The sequence below is a fragment of the Haliaeetus albicilla genome, chromosome 6, assembly GCF_947461875.1.
Source record: "Haliaeetus albicilla chromosome 6, bHalAlb1.1, whole genome shotgun sequence".
In the NCBI taxonomy this organism is placed as follows: Eukaryota; Metazoa; Chordata; class Aves; order Accipitriformes; family Accipitridae; genus Haliaeetus; species Haliaeetus albicilla.
Window position 1 is genome coordinate 43,927,345 of NC_091488.1, and position 14,447 is coordinate 43,941,791.

General features: G+C 50.7%; 1 protein-coding gene across 1 annotated transcript in view; it reads right to left on the reverse strand.

The window, feature by feature from the left end:
• Nucleotides 1-1,037: 1,037 nt before the first annotated feature.
• The window catches only part of CASQ2 (calsequestrin 2), a 37,505-nt gene continuing 24,095 nt past the window's right edge, over nt 1,038-14,447 (reverse strand). The window contains exons 7-11 of the mRNA XM_069785833.1: nt 13,782-13,827; nt 11,251-11,305; nt 10,449-10,549; nt 10,009-10,083; nt 1,038-6,261 (exon numbers count right to left, since the gene is read on the reverse strand). Coding sequence (XP_069641934.1) covers nt 6,064-6,261; nt 10,009-10,083; nt 10,449-10,549; nt 11,251-11,305; nt 13,782-13,827 — 475 coding nt within the window. The 3' untranslated portion in view covers nt 1,038-6,063. The remainder of the gene's footprint in view (nt 6,262-10,008; nt 10,084-10,448; nt 10,550-11,250; nt 11,306-13,781; nt 13,828-14,447) is intronic.

Below are 14,447 nucleotides of genomic sequence, written 5' to 3' on the forward strand. Positions count from 1 at the left end.
TACCTGCGTTACTGAAGGAGGGACCTGATTCAAGCTGGGTTTCCTCCAAATCCAAAAGCGGAGGATGAGGTTGCCCATGGCTATTTAAGTCATTTGCCACCCACGACCGAAGGAAGGCTCAGTCAGGACAACTACTGGTCTTCTCGAGCAGGTCCTTGCCTTTCTGGCTGCTGTTGAAGTATGGGATAACCCCTTCAGCAAACTCAGTTCAGTTCGTTTAACCCTCGAGACTTATTGTCGTCTGCTCAAGTGGTGTAGCGGCACCATTACTGGTGGTACTGGGGGTTACCGATCTCTTCCTGCAGTGGCAGCAGTTGAGGCTTGATCAAGGGTGATGGTTCCTCATCTGGACTTGGGGACAATGGGAAAAGATGCCCACCTCCCCCCCAAAAAATCCTGGTATTTCCTCAGCGCCCAGGTTGGTGAAACAGCTTCGCCTTGAGCGTGTCCCACCTGTCCTTCCCAAAAGGAAAGCCAGTCTCAGCCTTGTCCGGTCGGCTTTCTCCTCAGGAAGGAGATGTTGTCCGCCCCCCTGTTCGTAGCCACGTGGCATGGGGGTCCACCATGGCCGGTTCCTGGTGGTGGCATGAAGGAGGCTGCTGTCTCCCTGGGCTGGGGATGAGCTCAAACAGTAGGGGCAGGGGAGGGCCTTGTCCTTAAGCGACCCTCCATACCATATGCTATGGGGGTGGGTTGAGGAGGAGGACAGGCAAGATAGAAATGGAGAGAGAAAAAAAAATTAGGGGAGCCAGTGAAGAACAGAAGAGTAATAAGTCAAGAGGGATGAAAAGAAGGTGAAAAAGGTGTTTTCTTCTTGTTTTCCGTAGCATTAGCGACAATACCAGAAGCCCTTTGAGTGCTTTGCTGATCTCCGTCATCACAGGGGCTCAGCAAGAGAAGGCGCAAGGGGAGAGCAGAAGCGGGGAGCGAGGCATCAGAAGGATCTTTGCTTCCATCCCAAAAGCTGCTTGTAATCTGACTCTAGAGACGGGTCTTCAAGCTGCAAGGAAGCTCTGTAGCCTTTCCCAACCCCCCCCCCCTCCCCCTTTAAATAGTTTAGCACCTTTTAAACCTGGCAGGGAGTGTTCTGAGAGCTGGGCCAAGAGGGCTGGCTCTGCCCTGGTCCCTGCCCCATGGTCTGCATCATCGTTAGACATCTTCTTCTTCTGCCAAATTGGTGTGAGAGTTGTCCCATGGCTGGCCCCGAGGGCTGCTGACCATTGAAGGGCTGCTTTGCCCAGATGTCGGTGGTACGAGGGAGCAGGGAAAAGGCAGGGGATGCTGCACCGCAGTGGGTTGACACACAGATCCTTGGGTCTTGGGTAGGACACAGTCCTGCTGGCGCAGCCTCATTACCAAGGTTAATTATCCTTCCTGCTGTGGTTCGCTGTCTCTCCAGTTTCTACGGGATGGTGTTGCACTGCATGGCGCGGATGTACCTGGGGTGTAAAAGTAGCCAGGCAGTTTGCTTTGTCCTGGAGGGCCTTGGTGCTTGTCGCCTGTTCACCCATTCCTCCTCTTCAGCCCCCCGAGTCCAGGCAACTGGCTGTCTGGGGGGCTTCCCCAAAGCCAAAGCTTTGCTGGGGCAGAGAGGAATCCAGATGTAATCCTGGCCTGTTTTCACAGCACTGCAAGTCAGTGGCAGCTGGGAAGTGATATGTTCCTGTCTAATTAATTATTTCCCTGGGAATAAAAGGCAATGGTTTTTGTTTGGTCTCAGTAATGAATCAATCATTTCTGAGGTATGATGTGCAGACGGACAAGGAGAAGCAGCCGGTGTCCTCAGCTGTGCGTGCATGTTGGCATCTGGCTGAGCAGCTTCGTTCTGGGATGGGAAGCAGCCGAGATCTCTGGTTTCACTACGGGGCCGTTCCTCTCTCAAGGGCAGCACAGGAGATTCTCACCACTCCTCATAAACATCATGAAAACTGCTGACCCTGAAAATATGGAGTAATCTGCGATTTCCGGAATGCCTCCCTTGTCCTCTCCTTCTGGAGCTGTTTCCCAAATGGTTGGCGTTAGCTCAGAGGCGTTTCGAGTTCCCAGAGCCTCTCCATCAGTGTCCTTGGGTCCGCTGCAAAGACAGAAGCTTTCTCCGTCGTGCTTCTGTATGATAGCTGCAATATGTGGCTCTTGATGGGTTTCCCTCTGCCTTGATCATTGCCCATGAGCAGTACTGGGTGGCCTGTAGTACACAGAGCACACCAACCAGTCTGGGGACTGGGAGGAGGTGGGGTACAACTGCGTGTTCTTGCCACGTATCACTTGCGAGGGGGGGTCCTCGTTGTTGTCAGGGGCTGGTAAGACTAGGTTTGGGGTACTTTGAAGTGACTGATCAGCTTGAAGCACTCGCAGTTGGATGAGGGCAAAATACAATTCCTTATCTCTATGTGTATTAAGACCCATTTAATATGAATGTCTAATTAACGCTTTGGAGAAAAAGAACTGTTTGCTAAGAGAAGGACAGTCTTAACAGACTTGCCTGCAGAAACACTCAGTGCTGCCCACATGCACAATTATTTTTTTTTAAATAAAGAAGGGGTTTTTTGCTGGTTTCTCATGCAAACATACTGACCTTTTGCTTTCCAGTGCGTAGTGGGCAGGATTAGGCTGACTTTGCTCCTCAGGGCCACCAGTGCCTTTCAAATGCCGGTTGTGCCTATTTCTGACAGAGGAGCCCAGGAGTGCACGTGCCTGGGGTCCTGCATGTGATACCTCCCCGTACCACTGTCTTACCTGTCCCTGCGAGGAATACGCTCAAGTTCAAGCTGCCATCTCCTTCACAAGGGGTATTACCTCCTTCGGCGGTTTGGTCACTATGAACTCAGGGCAGACGAGGTGTTACGGGTGAATGGGAGAGGCTTTGCTGCCTACTCGTCTTCATTGCCGCAATCCTTCCTCTGTTGCAACGTTTTCTTAACTTTTTATGTGTTTATCCCAAAAGCTGAAGATAAAAAGTTCCAGTTTGTGGGCAAAGAGAACGATGAAAACTGTAATGAGGGGAAGAGAGAAGGGGTGGCCCCCGTCAAGGACCGTGCTGGCACCGTGAAGAGTGGCAGCCGTAGGATTAGCCCGTTCTCTCACAACTCCAAGGAAACTTTCCATAAACTGCTGACACCAGCCCACCACCCCCAGTATGAGCCCAGCCAAAGTGGACTCCGTATAAGCCTAAGCACCACTACACTAATTACTTTTTTTGCCCCCAGAGCTCTGTTGCTCGATGCATTGAAATGTGTACGTGCCTGTGAAACGCCTGTAGTGCCGTTTGCAGGGTCTGCCCGTGTAAGCTGTGCCCCTCGGAGCGTCTAGAGAGAGGCACATCAGAATAGACGGGCATCCACAGCGGGAGGGGAGGTACGTGGAAAGTACCCAGGCAGTCGGGATGGCCAGAGACTCTGCCGGTTAGGAAAGGCAGTAGAGTAACTCTTCATTTATTCTTCATGTTTATAGAAATCCATGGCACTTTGCAGTGACCGATCTGGAGCTGCAGGGCCTGTGCGGGGTGAAACTGTGTGTGTTTTACTCCTGGGAGTAGCCCCAAGGTAAAGATAAACAAGTACTTTTCTCAGGTGAGTATTTGTTCCTTAATCACAGACTAGGAGACTCCTAAATGGCTAGTTTTGCCCATTCTTGCTCCTTACGGATGTGCATCAATGAGACCTCGAGTCCTGCTTGCTCCCTCTCTCTCTGAGCCAGGGTCTTCCAGCAAATCACTTGAAGAAACAGCTGGAAGAGCAAAGGAGGGTGCTGAGCACCCCTCTGGCCAGGAGAGCAGGGATGCGAGTGAAAGAGAGGGGACCTCCAGGCTGAGAGCAGCACTCTGCATTTCCAGGCTTTTGGAAGTCTCCACCGGGTCCTCTGGGATGAGGCAGAGTTGTTCGTAATCCCAGCACGACCAGGTGGATGGTTTCCCCAAACACGTTTAGTTCAAGTCTTCCAGGCAGTGTTTGTGCATTGTAAAGAAGCAAGAAAGGGCATAGTTGATCTGGGGGCTTTGCTGTCCTGTCTATTTTTCTAATAGGCTGTGCCTTAAAAGCACGGGTTGAGTGATGTTCAATGAGGAGCTGACGTGGTCTCCAGTCGTATACCATGTAAGCACAGTACTCATTCATATACATAGAGATATATAGATATCCAGCTGCGTGTTGTTCATGCTGGCACTTTCCACCAAGGGGATATGGCATACGTAGGAATATATCAGTACTTCAGCTTTTTTATACCAGGAGTTTCAAATTTCTATTTTGGCTAATGTAGAGAGAGAGAGAGAGTCAAAGAGACTGATCAACAGGCAGGAAAAAAAAAATCTATAAAATCTTGCTTTGCAGTTCATCTGATAAAAGAAATAGATAGTGTGTAAACCTTGTTTCTCATCAGGCTGATTTGCATTCGTATAACGAGCTCTGATTCTCCTGTCCCTCGCACTGTTATTTCCCCTAACGACTCCTACCTCTGACGTAAGCCAGTATAAGAAAGGTCAGAATGATGTTTTTCGTCTGTAGCAAGAGAGGACCTGTGTACCTTACCTATGCTAACAAGTCTGAATGACTGGAGAACATATTTATAAATGTATTTATAAAGATAAAACTATCTCCAAACTCTCCATTCATTGCACTATTGTCAAACCTAATAAGCTAAGACAATTGAAATCTGCCGGCAATGGAAGGCAGGGAGACCTAACGCTGTCGCAGTGACCTGCACATGGATGGTGCTGCACTCGCCAGGACCGAGTTGCTGACTCTTCGCTTTGCGAGCGACCTCCTTGACTGCGAACTGGTGCCCTGAGCTCCTTCTCAGTCCGCAGTCAAAAGAGGCTTCTCGCAGCCTACCGTGGGACATCCGAGTCTCTTAAGCAGGGAGTAACTGTGCAGCTGAACACTTAAAAGCCAAACAGCTTCAATCCTTTCACCGCTCATTGCCCAACGCATGTTATCCAGCATCTAATACCGTTGGATGGGCGTGTTCCCTCCCAACATCTTGGTCATGGGAAAAGATGCTATGTAGGCTTTGGGTTAAAAGTCAGCTAAAGCTGGAAGGTCAGGGGGAATAGGAGAGCTTCAGGGTGGGCCCCTGTGAATGCTTCCACTGGCAGGAGAGTATGCTGTCTATCTTGTGTGCACCACCTTCAATCCAGCTGAGGGTCACCTGAAAGGGAAGGTAGACCCAGCCCAGACCTGGCTGCAGATGTTTGGAACTGGCCTGGATTCTGCTCTGGTGTTTCCTTGGGGTGCAAACCAACAGTTTGGCTCAGTGCCATGACCTTCAGCCTCGAGAGTTTGGGCTCAGACCTGGATCAGCCTTTCCAGCAGTTCAGGACCTCGCAAGCTTTGACGGCCCCTGTCAGACCACCTGCGTTTACCCTGTCTTTGGCCTGAGCTTTCAAAAAGAAAGAGGTTCAGACAGGGACTGCAGTGTTTGGTCTTGCATTGGGCTGCCAGACGAGAATAACCTGTCATTATACAGAATCACTGGAAACTTAAAATAGCATCCCTAAAACCTTCCTCCCCTCCCAAAGCTTTTTGCTGCTCCTAGCATGTGAATGAGCAGCTACAGCCTCCCGCAGCAGAACTTGCAGGATTGAGTGGTCTTGGCAGAGTAGCTGCAAAGGGCATTGAGTTTAATAAAAGGACTTAATTTTACAGTGGCCTTCCCTATGTCTTGAAGTGAGATTTGGTCTTTGGATGTTAAGCGCTGGGCCGACGAGCACGGAAAACACAAATTGGCTCCCTGTCTCCCTCTGGCAGCGAGCAGGCGGGCACTTTTCTCCTGCCCTGGGACACTCGAGGCAGATTCCCTGCAGATTCCTATTGTCCTGACTAAGGAGGCATGATTTGCAGCGGTGCTGGGTGCCCGCAGGGGCAGTCCTGGTGGCTCAGCACCGCCGAGAATCAGGCCGGGGAGGGGGGGGGGGGTGTCCCGGCGAGGGCAGGGGCAGGGGGAGCGGGGCAGGGGGGAAAAGAGGAGCAGCGGTGCTTGCTGACGCTCAAACACAGGTCTTCTGATAGAGGGACCTGCCGCAGGGGGAGGCCTCTTGGCCCCCACAAGTCAAACTGCGCAGAGTCACAGTTAGTCGTCGTCATCGTCATCGTCGTCATCGTCATCATCGTCGTCATCGTCGTCATCGTCGTCGTCATCATCGTCGTCGTCGTCGTCATCGTCTTCGGTGTTTATCTTCCCGGAAAGCACGTCCTCTATCCAGTCCTCCAGCTCCTCGGCTGTGGGCAGGTCGTCGTCGTCTCGGATCTCCATCCAGATGCTGTCAGCCTGCGGGGAGAGGCGATGGGGGATTAGCCACCCTCGGAGGCAGAGGGAAGAGATGGGGTCCACTGCTATTGTGGGGGTACGGGTTGGACCCCAGGTGGGATGCAGGAGGCGGTGGTGGCATTAGGTCCCTCTCTGCCACAGCCTGTGGGCAGGCTCAGCCACGGCGTCTCTCTGCCCACGCGTTGGGATTACCGCTTCCCCCCGAAGCGCTGTTGCTTCTGACTGGTCGGCGGGTTTACGTGAGCGGGTGGTACTGGTTGCCCTGGGTTAGGTGTGCGCCCACCGCCTGTTCCTCTCCTGCGCTGCCTGTACCCGTGAGCGAGAGCACTGTCCACCTGAGGCATTGTCCTCACCCTGCCTGGTCCGTTCTGTAGACTCCAAGTCTACATAAAGAGAGCACGAAGAGACCTATGCCAGCTCCCCCTGCATCACCTCAGTTCACAGGACATTTCAGCATTTCCCTCCTTCCTTCCAGAGCCCTTCTGGGACCTCTTCCTTTGAGACTTTTTACAGCCAGCTGTCAGCACCCCTTCTTGCCAGCCTCTTTCACCATCACCTTTGCCTTAGGATGCTGCTCTGGACCCTCCACAAGTGGTATTGGTTCCTCCTTTCGGAAGAGCCTTTCCTCAGATCATTTCAAGCGTGCTCCAGCTGAAGAATGGTGAAAAACACTGATGCCCTGGACTACAGGTGCTCCCTGTTCTTTCTCTCCAGCTGTCTGCATTAATTCCATAAACTGGAAGGGAGGGGAGATTCAGTAAGAAGATGCTGTCTAAATTGTGGCTGTTACCCAGGGACAGGAGGCATAGCTTAGATGGTCCCCGAGGGCTGGAACTGAAAGGTTTTCTCCCTGCTTTGCCATAGGTTCCTTGGGTAAATGCCTGGGTAAGCCCCTTTCCCTTCACTGTCTCCCCTCCATAAAATAGGATCAGCCTCCTATTTTGCAGAGGTGCCGTGAGGTTATCTCCTTCGGCATTTGATGTGGCAGAAGCAAGTGCTTTTCATATGTCAGAAGATAACTACCGGCTTTTGCAAATGCACCCATCTTCTTTCCCTGTCTGTGGTACCTAATTCTTTTTGTTTTATGGCTTGCTAAAAAGCCAGACCAATTTCTGCTCAAGGAAAGCTGTTTCTCGCTTACAATATTTTCCTTCTAAAACACCAAAATTGTAATAAAATAGAGCCATGGAGAGGCATGCAGCTCTTGCTTCCTGCAAATGATCTTGTCCCCAACTCAGGAGTGTTCATGCAGCAAAAAGCGACACCTTTAAATAACGGTAACAGGGGTGGGCCCATTGCACCTAGAGAAGATGCTGTGCAAATAAAGCAGCAATATTTTGCATGGCCCTAGTCGTGAGCCACTACGATGTGACGGGCTGGCGGGGGCCGCTGGGAGCTCTGGTGTTTGTATTGGCAGGTTTTTAGAGAAACGATGGGGTCACAGGGGTTATGTCCACCGAAGCCAACAGCAGTGTTTATTTTTACTCTGTTGTGTAAGCCCCACTTTGTACCTGTGTAACTTGGCTGAATGCAGTGATGTAACACTGAAATAACGAAATGAGCTCAGTGTTTGTTTTAGATATCACCCGCCAACCTAGAACTTTCTTAAATCTCTCTCTTGAGGAATAGAAAACAGACTTAAGAGGAATGAAATAAAACCTGCAAATACTATAATCAACAACCTGAAACATTTACTATATCAAAGCTAGATAATGCATGAGTTTTTGCAGGTCTCTGAGTGACTGCTGGATAATAAGGCATATGTTCCTGCTTTCTATAAGATCCTCTTGCCACTGACAGTCCCACTTCCATGAATTTCCATTGATAGCTGTTTAATGTAGCTTTGACATGACTTAAACATGGCCAGCTGTGGTAAATATAATCAAGGGAGATACTGCGGACTAGTAATAAGGGCAAAAGACTGGAAGACTTGGGCTGTATTTCTGGCTTGTCTGTTCGTTTCTCTCATGATCATAGGTGATGGATGCTATCTTGGCCTTCTTCCCTTTTGTTTCTCCCTTAACAATTCTGCTAACAAGCCTTAACCCACTGAGTCCTCACTCTCTAGGTGTCTGTCCCACGGTCTGGCGGATGCTGCTCTGCTACAGGCAAAGCACCGCTCACATCCAGCCAGCACCACATCTACTCCGTGACTCCCAAGCCAGCCTCTCATTCCGCTCAATGGGACGGGCAAGATCCAGGGCCTCTGCTTTCTTCATAACACCGTTACTTTGCCTTCCTTACCATGTCTCCCATCTTGTGGACCTGCAGCATTTGTTATAACAGGAGGCACAGTTATCTGATACACCCTCGCTGTCCCTCTTTTTCTGGGGAGGTGCAGGAGAGGGGACGTGGGGGCCGGGAGCAAGGTCGGTGGTGGGGCCAGAAGCAGTGCCCAGCTCCAGATAGCTGTCCCAACTCTAAATCCCTCTCTGCTCTCTTCTAATGAAACATCAGGTTCTCATACAGCTGAAATTTCAAACATGAAGTCAAGCACCGAATTACAAACACTTCTGCAGTGGAGAGCTTTCTGCTTCCAGAGACACTTACATACCCACACAGGGTCATTTTAAAGAGATTAAAACACCCAGCACTTAACCATCAAAAATAAACTAAGGTAATAAGCGAGCCAGGCTGGAGTGTGCCTCATTACGGCTCTCTGCTCGTCTGGAGTGTTATTGGCAGAAAGAGGAAAAACGGTTTCTCTCTGTAGTCGTGACGCACGTTACATTGCACTCAGCAGCTCTCTGGTGGGGGTCAGCTGGGTCCCTCTCCCACCTGCCTTAAAAGCTAACGGCTTGTGGGCAACCTGACATCAGTCCCATGCTTTACTGGCTTGAAGACAACCATGAAGAAAACAGTAGCTGCTAGAAAGCTGGCCCGATAGCCCAGCTGTGGGTCCTGTGGGTACCTGTGGGTACCACCATCCCTGCAGCCGTGCCGAAGCAGCACCCGCCTGCGCAGCTTTCCCTTGGGAGCGCTGCCGGCTGCGGGATGGGGTGGAAACCCTTCACTGCCAATGGGCATGGGGCGGACACATCTCTTCTTCCCACCCAAATCCCTCCAGCACTACCCACAAGGCAGTGGCTGAGGAGGAGGAGGGCCTGGATGAACCCCACTATACCCTCCTTTCCCCAGCAGGATCCCTCCATTACCAGTTTATCTTGTACTCTTAATAAGGCTGTGTATTTATTTGTTTTTTTCCAAGCTGTGCAGTTTCTCCCTGTCATCTGTCGGGGACCATCTTTTCCTTCCTACACTCAAGCTGTGCTGTTCTGCTTCTGCTGCAAAAACACCTTCCTTTTTCTCCTCTTCTCCTCCCCTAAGCATGGCTCACTTTCCCCCCTACACACACACACTTTTCCTCCACCAACCCACCCAGGTTCAGTCAGAGCAGGGCATGGACAAAGGCGCACGCTGCCGATGCAGGTGGAAATGTGAGACCTTGAAACCAAAACCAGGCAAAGCCCTGAAGCTCGGACCACAGGGGCTGGTCCTGTCCTCAGCAGATGTGGTTTGTGTGCGACTCGGCAGCAGAAACACGCTCAGACTGAAGCCCGATGTCGGAGGTGCTATGAACCCCGCTGCACGTGGGAATGGTGAGGGCTTTACGCTTTTTCCCTGGGGAAAAGCCAGGTCTACCTGCACTTAGCAGAAATCTCACTGATTCCAGCAGACCTCAGACCCTGTCCTTTCTAGCACCCTAATCTTGGGTTCGCTGGATTTTTCTGGGCACATGCTACTCACGTCTGTGACGTTCACCACCCCAATCTGTGGTCTGAACAGGTCAATCTTGAAGGTCTTCTCCCAGTAAGTGATCAGCTGCAGGAATGAGAAACAAAGCTCAGACAAGGGTGTTTGCCGTACCCCATTGCATTAATTCAGCCGGCTGGGCTGCGATGTGGGGAACGTGCATCGATGAGTGCGTGGGAGAGAAGAAAGGCTGAATGTGAGCTTGGGCCACCACACACGGCAAAGGAAAGTGCTGAATCTCGGGATATTCCCAAGATACCACCTTCATGGGAAGCAGACCCGAACGAGCAGCTCTCAGGGATCACCCGTGGTCCGGTTTCCCGTCCTTCCCTGCCCCAAATTCCCTGGGGCAATTCCTGTGCTTGTGCATACACACACCCCCCAACCCCATCGGTGAATTAAACCAAGAGAGGCAAGGAGCCCCTGCCACTCACCAGAGGAAAGTCGTCAGGGTCAATCCAGACAATGCTCAGGTCGGGATTATCGGTGTTGTCCCTGGCAACCTGCTTCAGGATTTCCAGGAACTCAAAACCATCTGAAATGATACATGAACCGCTGCAGCTCTCTCCGGCAAACATGCAGGCACTTTTCGCTTGTGGGGTTTTCAACTTCCCTTACCCCCCCCTCCATGCACACAGAAGTTGTTTATAGTTCTCATTAAAATGCTGTCTCCCAGCTCTTTCTTCTGATAATAAGGCTTTTAATTTCCAGCATCCTCCCCGGGTATTGAAATTAGTTACACATGAATTAAGTCTCGTAATCCTTCCATGGAGTGGAACAATGTCACTATTTTCTTGCGGTGAGGCAGGAACTGAGCCCCCGAGAGGCCAAAGCCTTTCGGCACGCTGATGGCACCGAGAAGCACCCGTGCCACGGCTTTTCAGGAGCTGATGCCCATGGGTATCCCGCATGCCCACGGGTTTCCCGCGTGCCCATCACACACCCAGCCCTCGGCACTTCCCTGGAGCCACACAGCAAGATGGACGCAGAGTTAGGGAGCAAATCCTGGTGCTGGGATGGAGGGGATGACTTTTTTTTCCCAGCCAGCCATCTGTTTATATCCAGAATTTGAATCCTGGCTAGCATACCTGCTAGCGTAAACACCCAGAAGCATCCCGTCTCCCCATCCCAGCAGGCTGGGGCTCCCCATCCCAGCTCCCCAGTGCAAACAAAGAATGTGAAACTACACTTTCTTGAGTGATGGAGAGTCATACGAGGAGGAAAATGACCTCCTACCTGGGTCATCTTCTTCGGCAAAGGCCACGATGTGGATTCCCTCCATGTCGTCCTCCTGGAAACGACAAAACTATTACCGATGGGCCAGGGAGGGAGGACAGAGGCTGGGCGGTCGCGGGAGACAAGGAGTGGTGGGATGTCTTCAAACGAACAGGATGATTGCAAAGGGAGGCTTGACAGGAGCCCCACCGAAACACCAGAAATGGGAGCTGATGTGAGGCCAAGCCGTGGAGCTATTAGGCGCTGAAGTGGGTAGTTTGGGTAGGGTTGCTGAAACCCTTCAGCTAAAAATGAGGTGGGCACCACGATGGCAAAGGCGAGGGAGCTTCTGATGGTGTGAGGCAAAACCTTGCCTGCAGACAAGGTCAAGGGCTCTCTAGCATGGGAATATAGGCTCACCCTCCATGCCTGAGACCGCCTACCCTCATAAATTTGCAGCCGCTGGGGATGGTTTGCGGGGAAACAAATAGCTGCCACCATGCTCAGCCCCCAAACATGCTCCTTTGGGGCCAGCCAAGGAGGTTTCCCCACAGTATGAGAGGCGAGGTGGCTCACTTGGGCCCCTTTTGGGAGGTGAAGGGTCTCTGCTTTAGGCGAGGGTCTCCGTGAGCAGCGAGGGGAATTGAGTGGGAGGCTCGTTTCAGGGCTCCAATTAGCAGAGGACAGAAATGATGGCCCGGTGGACCGCTTTTCTCCATGAGACACGTGAATAATGGGTAATGATATTGGCAAAGGCCAATGGATCTGCCGGCCGGTTCATCATCCATCTGCTATGAATGTCATCTCTGAATTATACCACGGATCGGCTTCGCCTTCCTCGCCCGCTGCCGGTCCCGGTTTCCATTTCAATTGGTTTTAATGCGAAAAAAAATTCCCATCTAAATGCTAATTTCTTTTCCCTTCTGAGCCCAGAGGTGACAAAGCCACCATCAAAAACCGAAAGGAAAAAAAACCCTGAAAGATTAAGTGGAAAACATTATCTTTAAAAACAATAGCGGTTGTTGGGCCTTTGCTGGCGTCTTCAGGGAATACGTTTTCAGTGGGGCATTCTAGGCAGATTTACTTGGGATTCAGGCCACTCACAGCTGGAAAAATCTACACTGTTCCTTTTTCTCCGTATTTGCCAGCAGCATTGTCAGACAGCAAAATAAAAAAAAAATATATGTTTGCAATATATAATTATATATATAGCTACATAATGTAGCTCTATTCTGACCTCCAAGACAGCAAACAAAACTGGAGTAACTCCAGTGAAGGCATTGAGGATGTTCTGAACTTGCAGCAAGATCAGAATCCAGCCCGTTGTCTCCTGTAGGTACAAGTCCCCTGCTCATAGCGGAGGCAAGCTCTGTATTCCCAGGCTGCTGGTAAAGCAAACATTCCACTGCTGAAAATTCACAATTTTCCTGAGCTTATTTTAGAATATGTTCAGTATGAAAGCAAAACCACGGCATGTGAAATTTGTGTCCCACTGAATCCCCATGGAAAAACTTCGAGGGACTTCAGTGGATCTAGGAAGCTATCTTCTACAGAGAGTCTGTATTTTAAAACAAAATGAAAAGCTATCATACCTAAGTGACTCATAACTCCCAGTTCAGTTTTATTACCTCTCTCCTTGTTGCATTAAAGACTCCCAAGGTTTTTGGTGCTTCGGAGTCCCGCAGCATTTCATGTTACACAGCCAAGCAAGGAGGCAACAGAATGCTGTTATAAATGTGCTGAGCTTTATGGAGAAAAGACTGCATCTTCATTAGTGTCTGTAAAGCACCTGTTCAGCTTTGTTTTTCAGCATTCAGCTGGCACTTGAAGGTCCCTGACTGGCTATTAACATCGTACTCATTCACAGTGAAGGGATAATTTGTTATACAAGATTTTTCTTTCATTTTCACCCTTCCTTTCTTCCCCACCCTTGCGGACCAGGAGAGTCCTCTGCGTGTCTTCGGTGCCAAACCGCTGGTTCGTTCTTCACAATCATTGACTTGCAGCTTGCTCACACCCTGAGAAGCGCAATCGATGCGCGATTTGCTCCGTAATCTATATAATTAACTGAACTGCCTGCCCTTGCTTGCATTTGGAATTGTACAACTGCCCTGGTACAATTTCTATGAATCACCTCTTCGGTACCATCTCCGTAGCTTGCCCAGCGAGCAGACCACTGAAATCACCCCACCACCAGCACCGATGCCCGTTAGATGAGACGGAGCATCCTCGGGAAGGATGCTCTCCGTAGCTGTATCACGGCCGCTACAGAGGCTCAACACCCGCCTGGCACACTTAATTAGCTTTCCCTGTTCTCTCTGTGGAGCAAACGGGACCCAGGTCAGCTGTTGAGCAAAGCATTTGAGCATGTCGTTTGAACTCAGGCACTGGGCATCGCAGCCAAGGCTTTCCCTTCTTCCCAGAGGAGGGAAAGCGGCTTTGCAAGGCAGGAAAAAGAACGTTTCGCCCAGCCAGAGGCTGGAGCTCTTGAGCAGCAGTTTCTTGTTGGAAGCTAGCAGGGGATGCAAGGCTTCCCACCCGCCCGTGCTTACCCACGTCTCAAACATGTCCTCTGGGCGCAGTTTTCGCAAGGTGGCCCTGGAAGGAAGACAGAAACACTCTTTGAGGATGCGACCGTCACCGTCACCCATGATGCTACCAGCGTCACGGAAAAGGTCACCGTGCCACATTTGGTTGGCGGCTGGAGTCAGCGCTGTCAGCCACCACGTTTTGAATGCAAGCAGGGGGGGACAGTAGGTCAACTTATGCTTTTATTTGTGGTGATAAAACCCTGCCCTTGCCCCCACTGGAGTCATTGCAGCCGCTATTTGTGCTTGGGAGGATGAGACGCCTCTCTGTGCTGGGATGTGCTGGTGAATTAGTCCCACACATGGCAGATTGTTCTGCCCGTGCTGAGAGCGTGAGGTGACCCATTCACTTCTGTCTTCCAGTCCCTGGGACGTTCCTAATGGGCTTTGTTCCCTTTTTCTCCTGGTTTTACCCCAGCATAATTCCACCACAAAAATCCTTCCAAACTCTGCTGAAGCAATGAAGACAGAATAACCCCTGGGAAGAAAATTTAGATCCTAATAACCACTGGCAAGAAAATGTAAACCATCAGACTGGCCAAAGGAAATTTTTTTGAGAAGTAGTTTATAAAGGACAAAAAAAAGAATAGTAATTATTTTCAGACATGTCCATAGCAGGAAGCGTGTCAG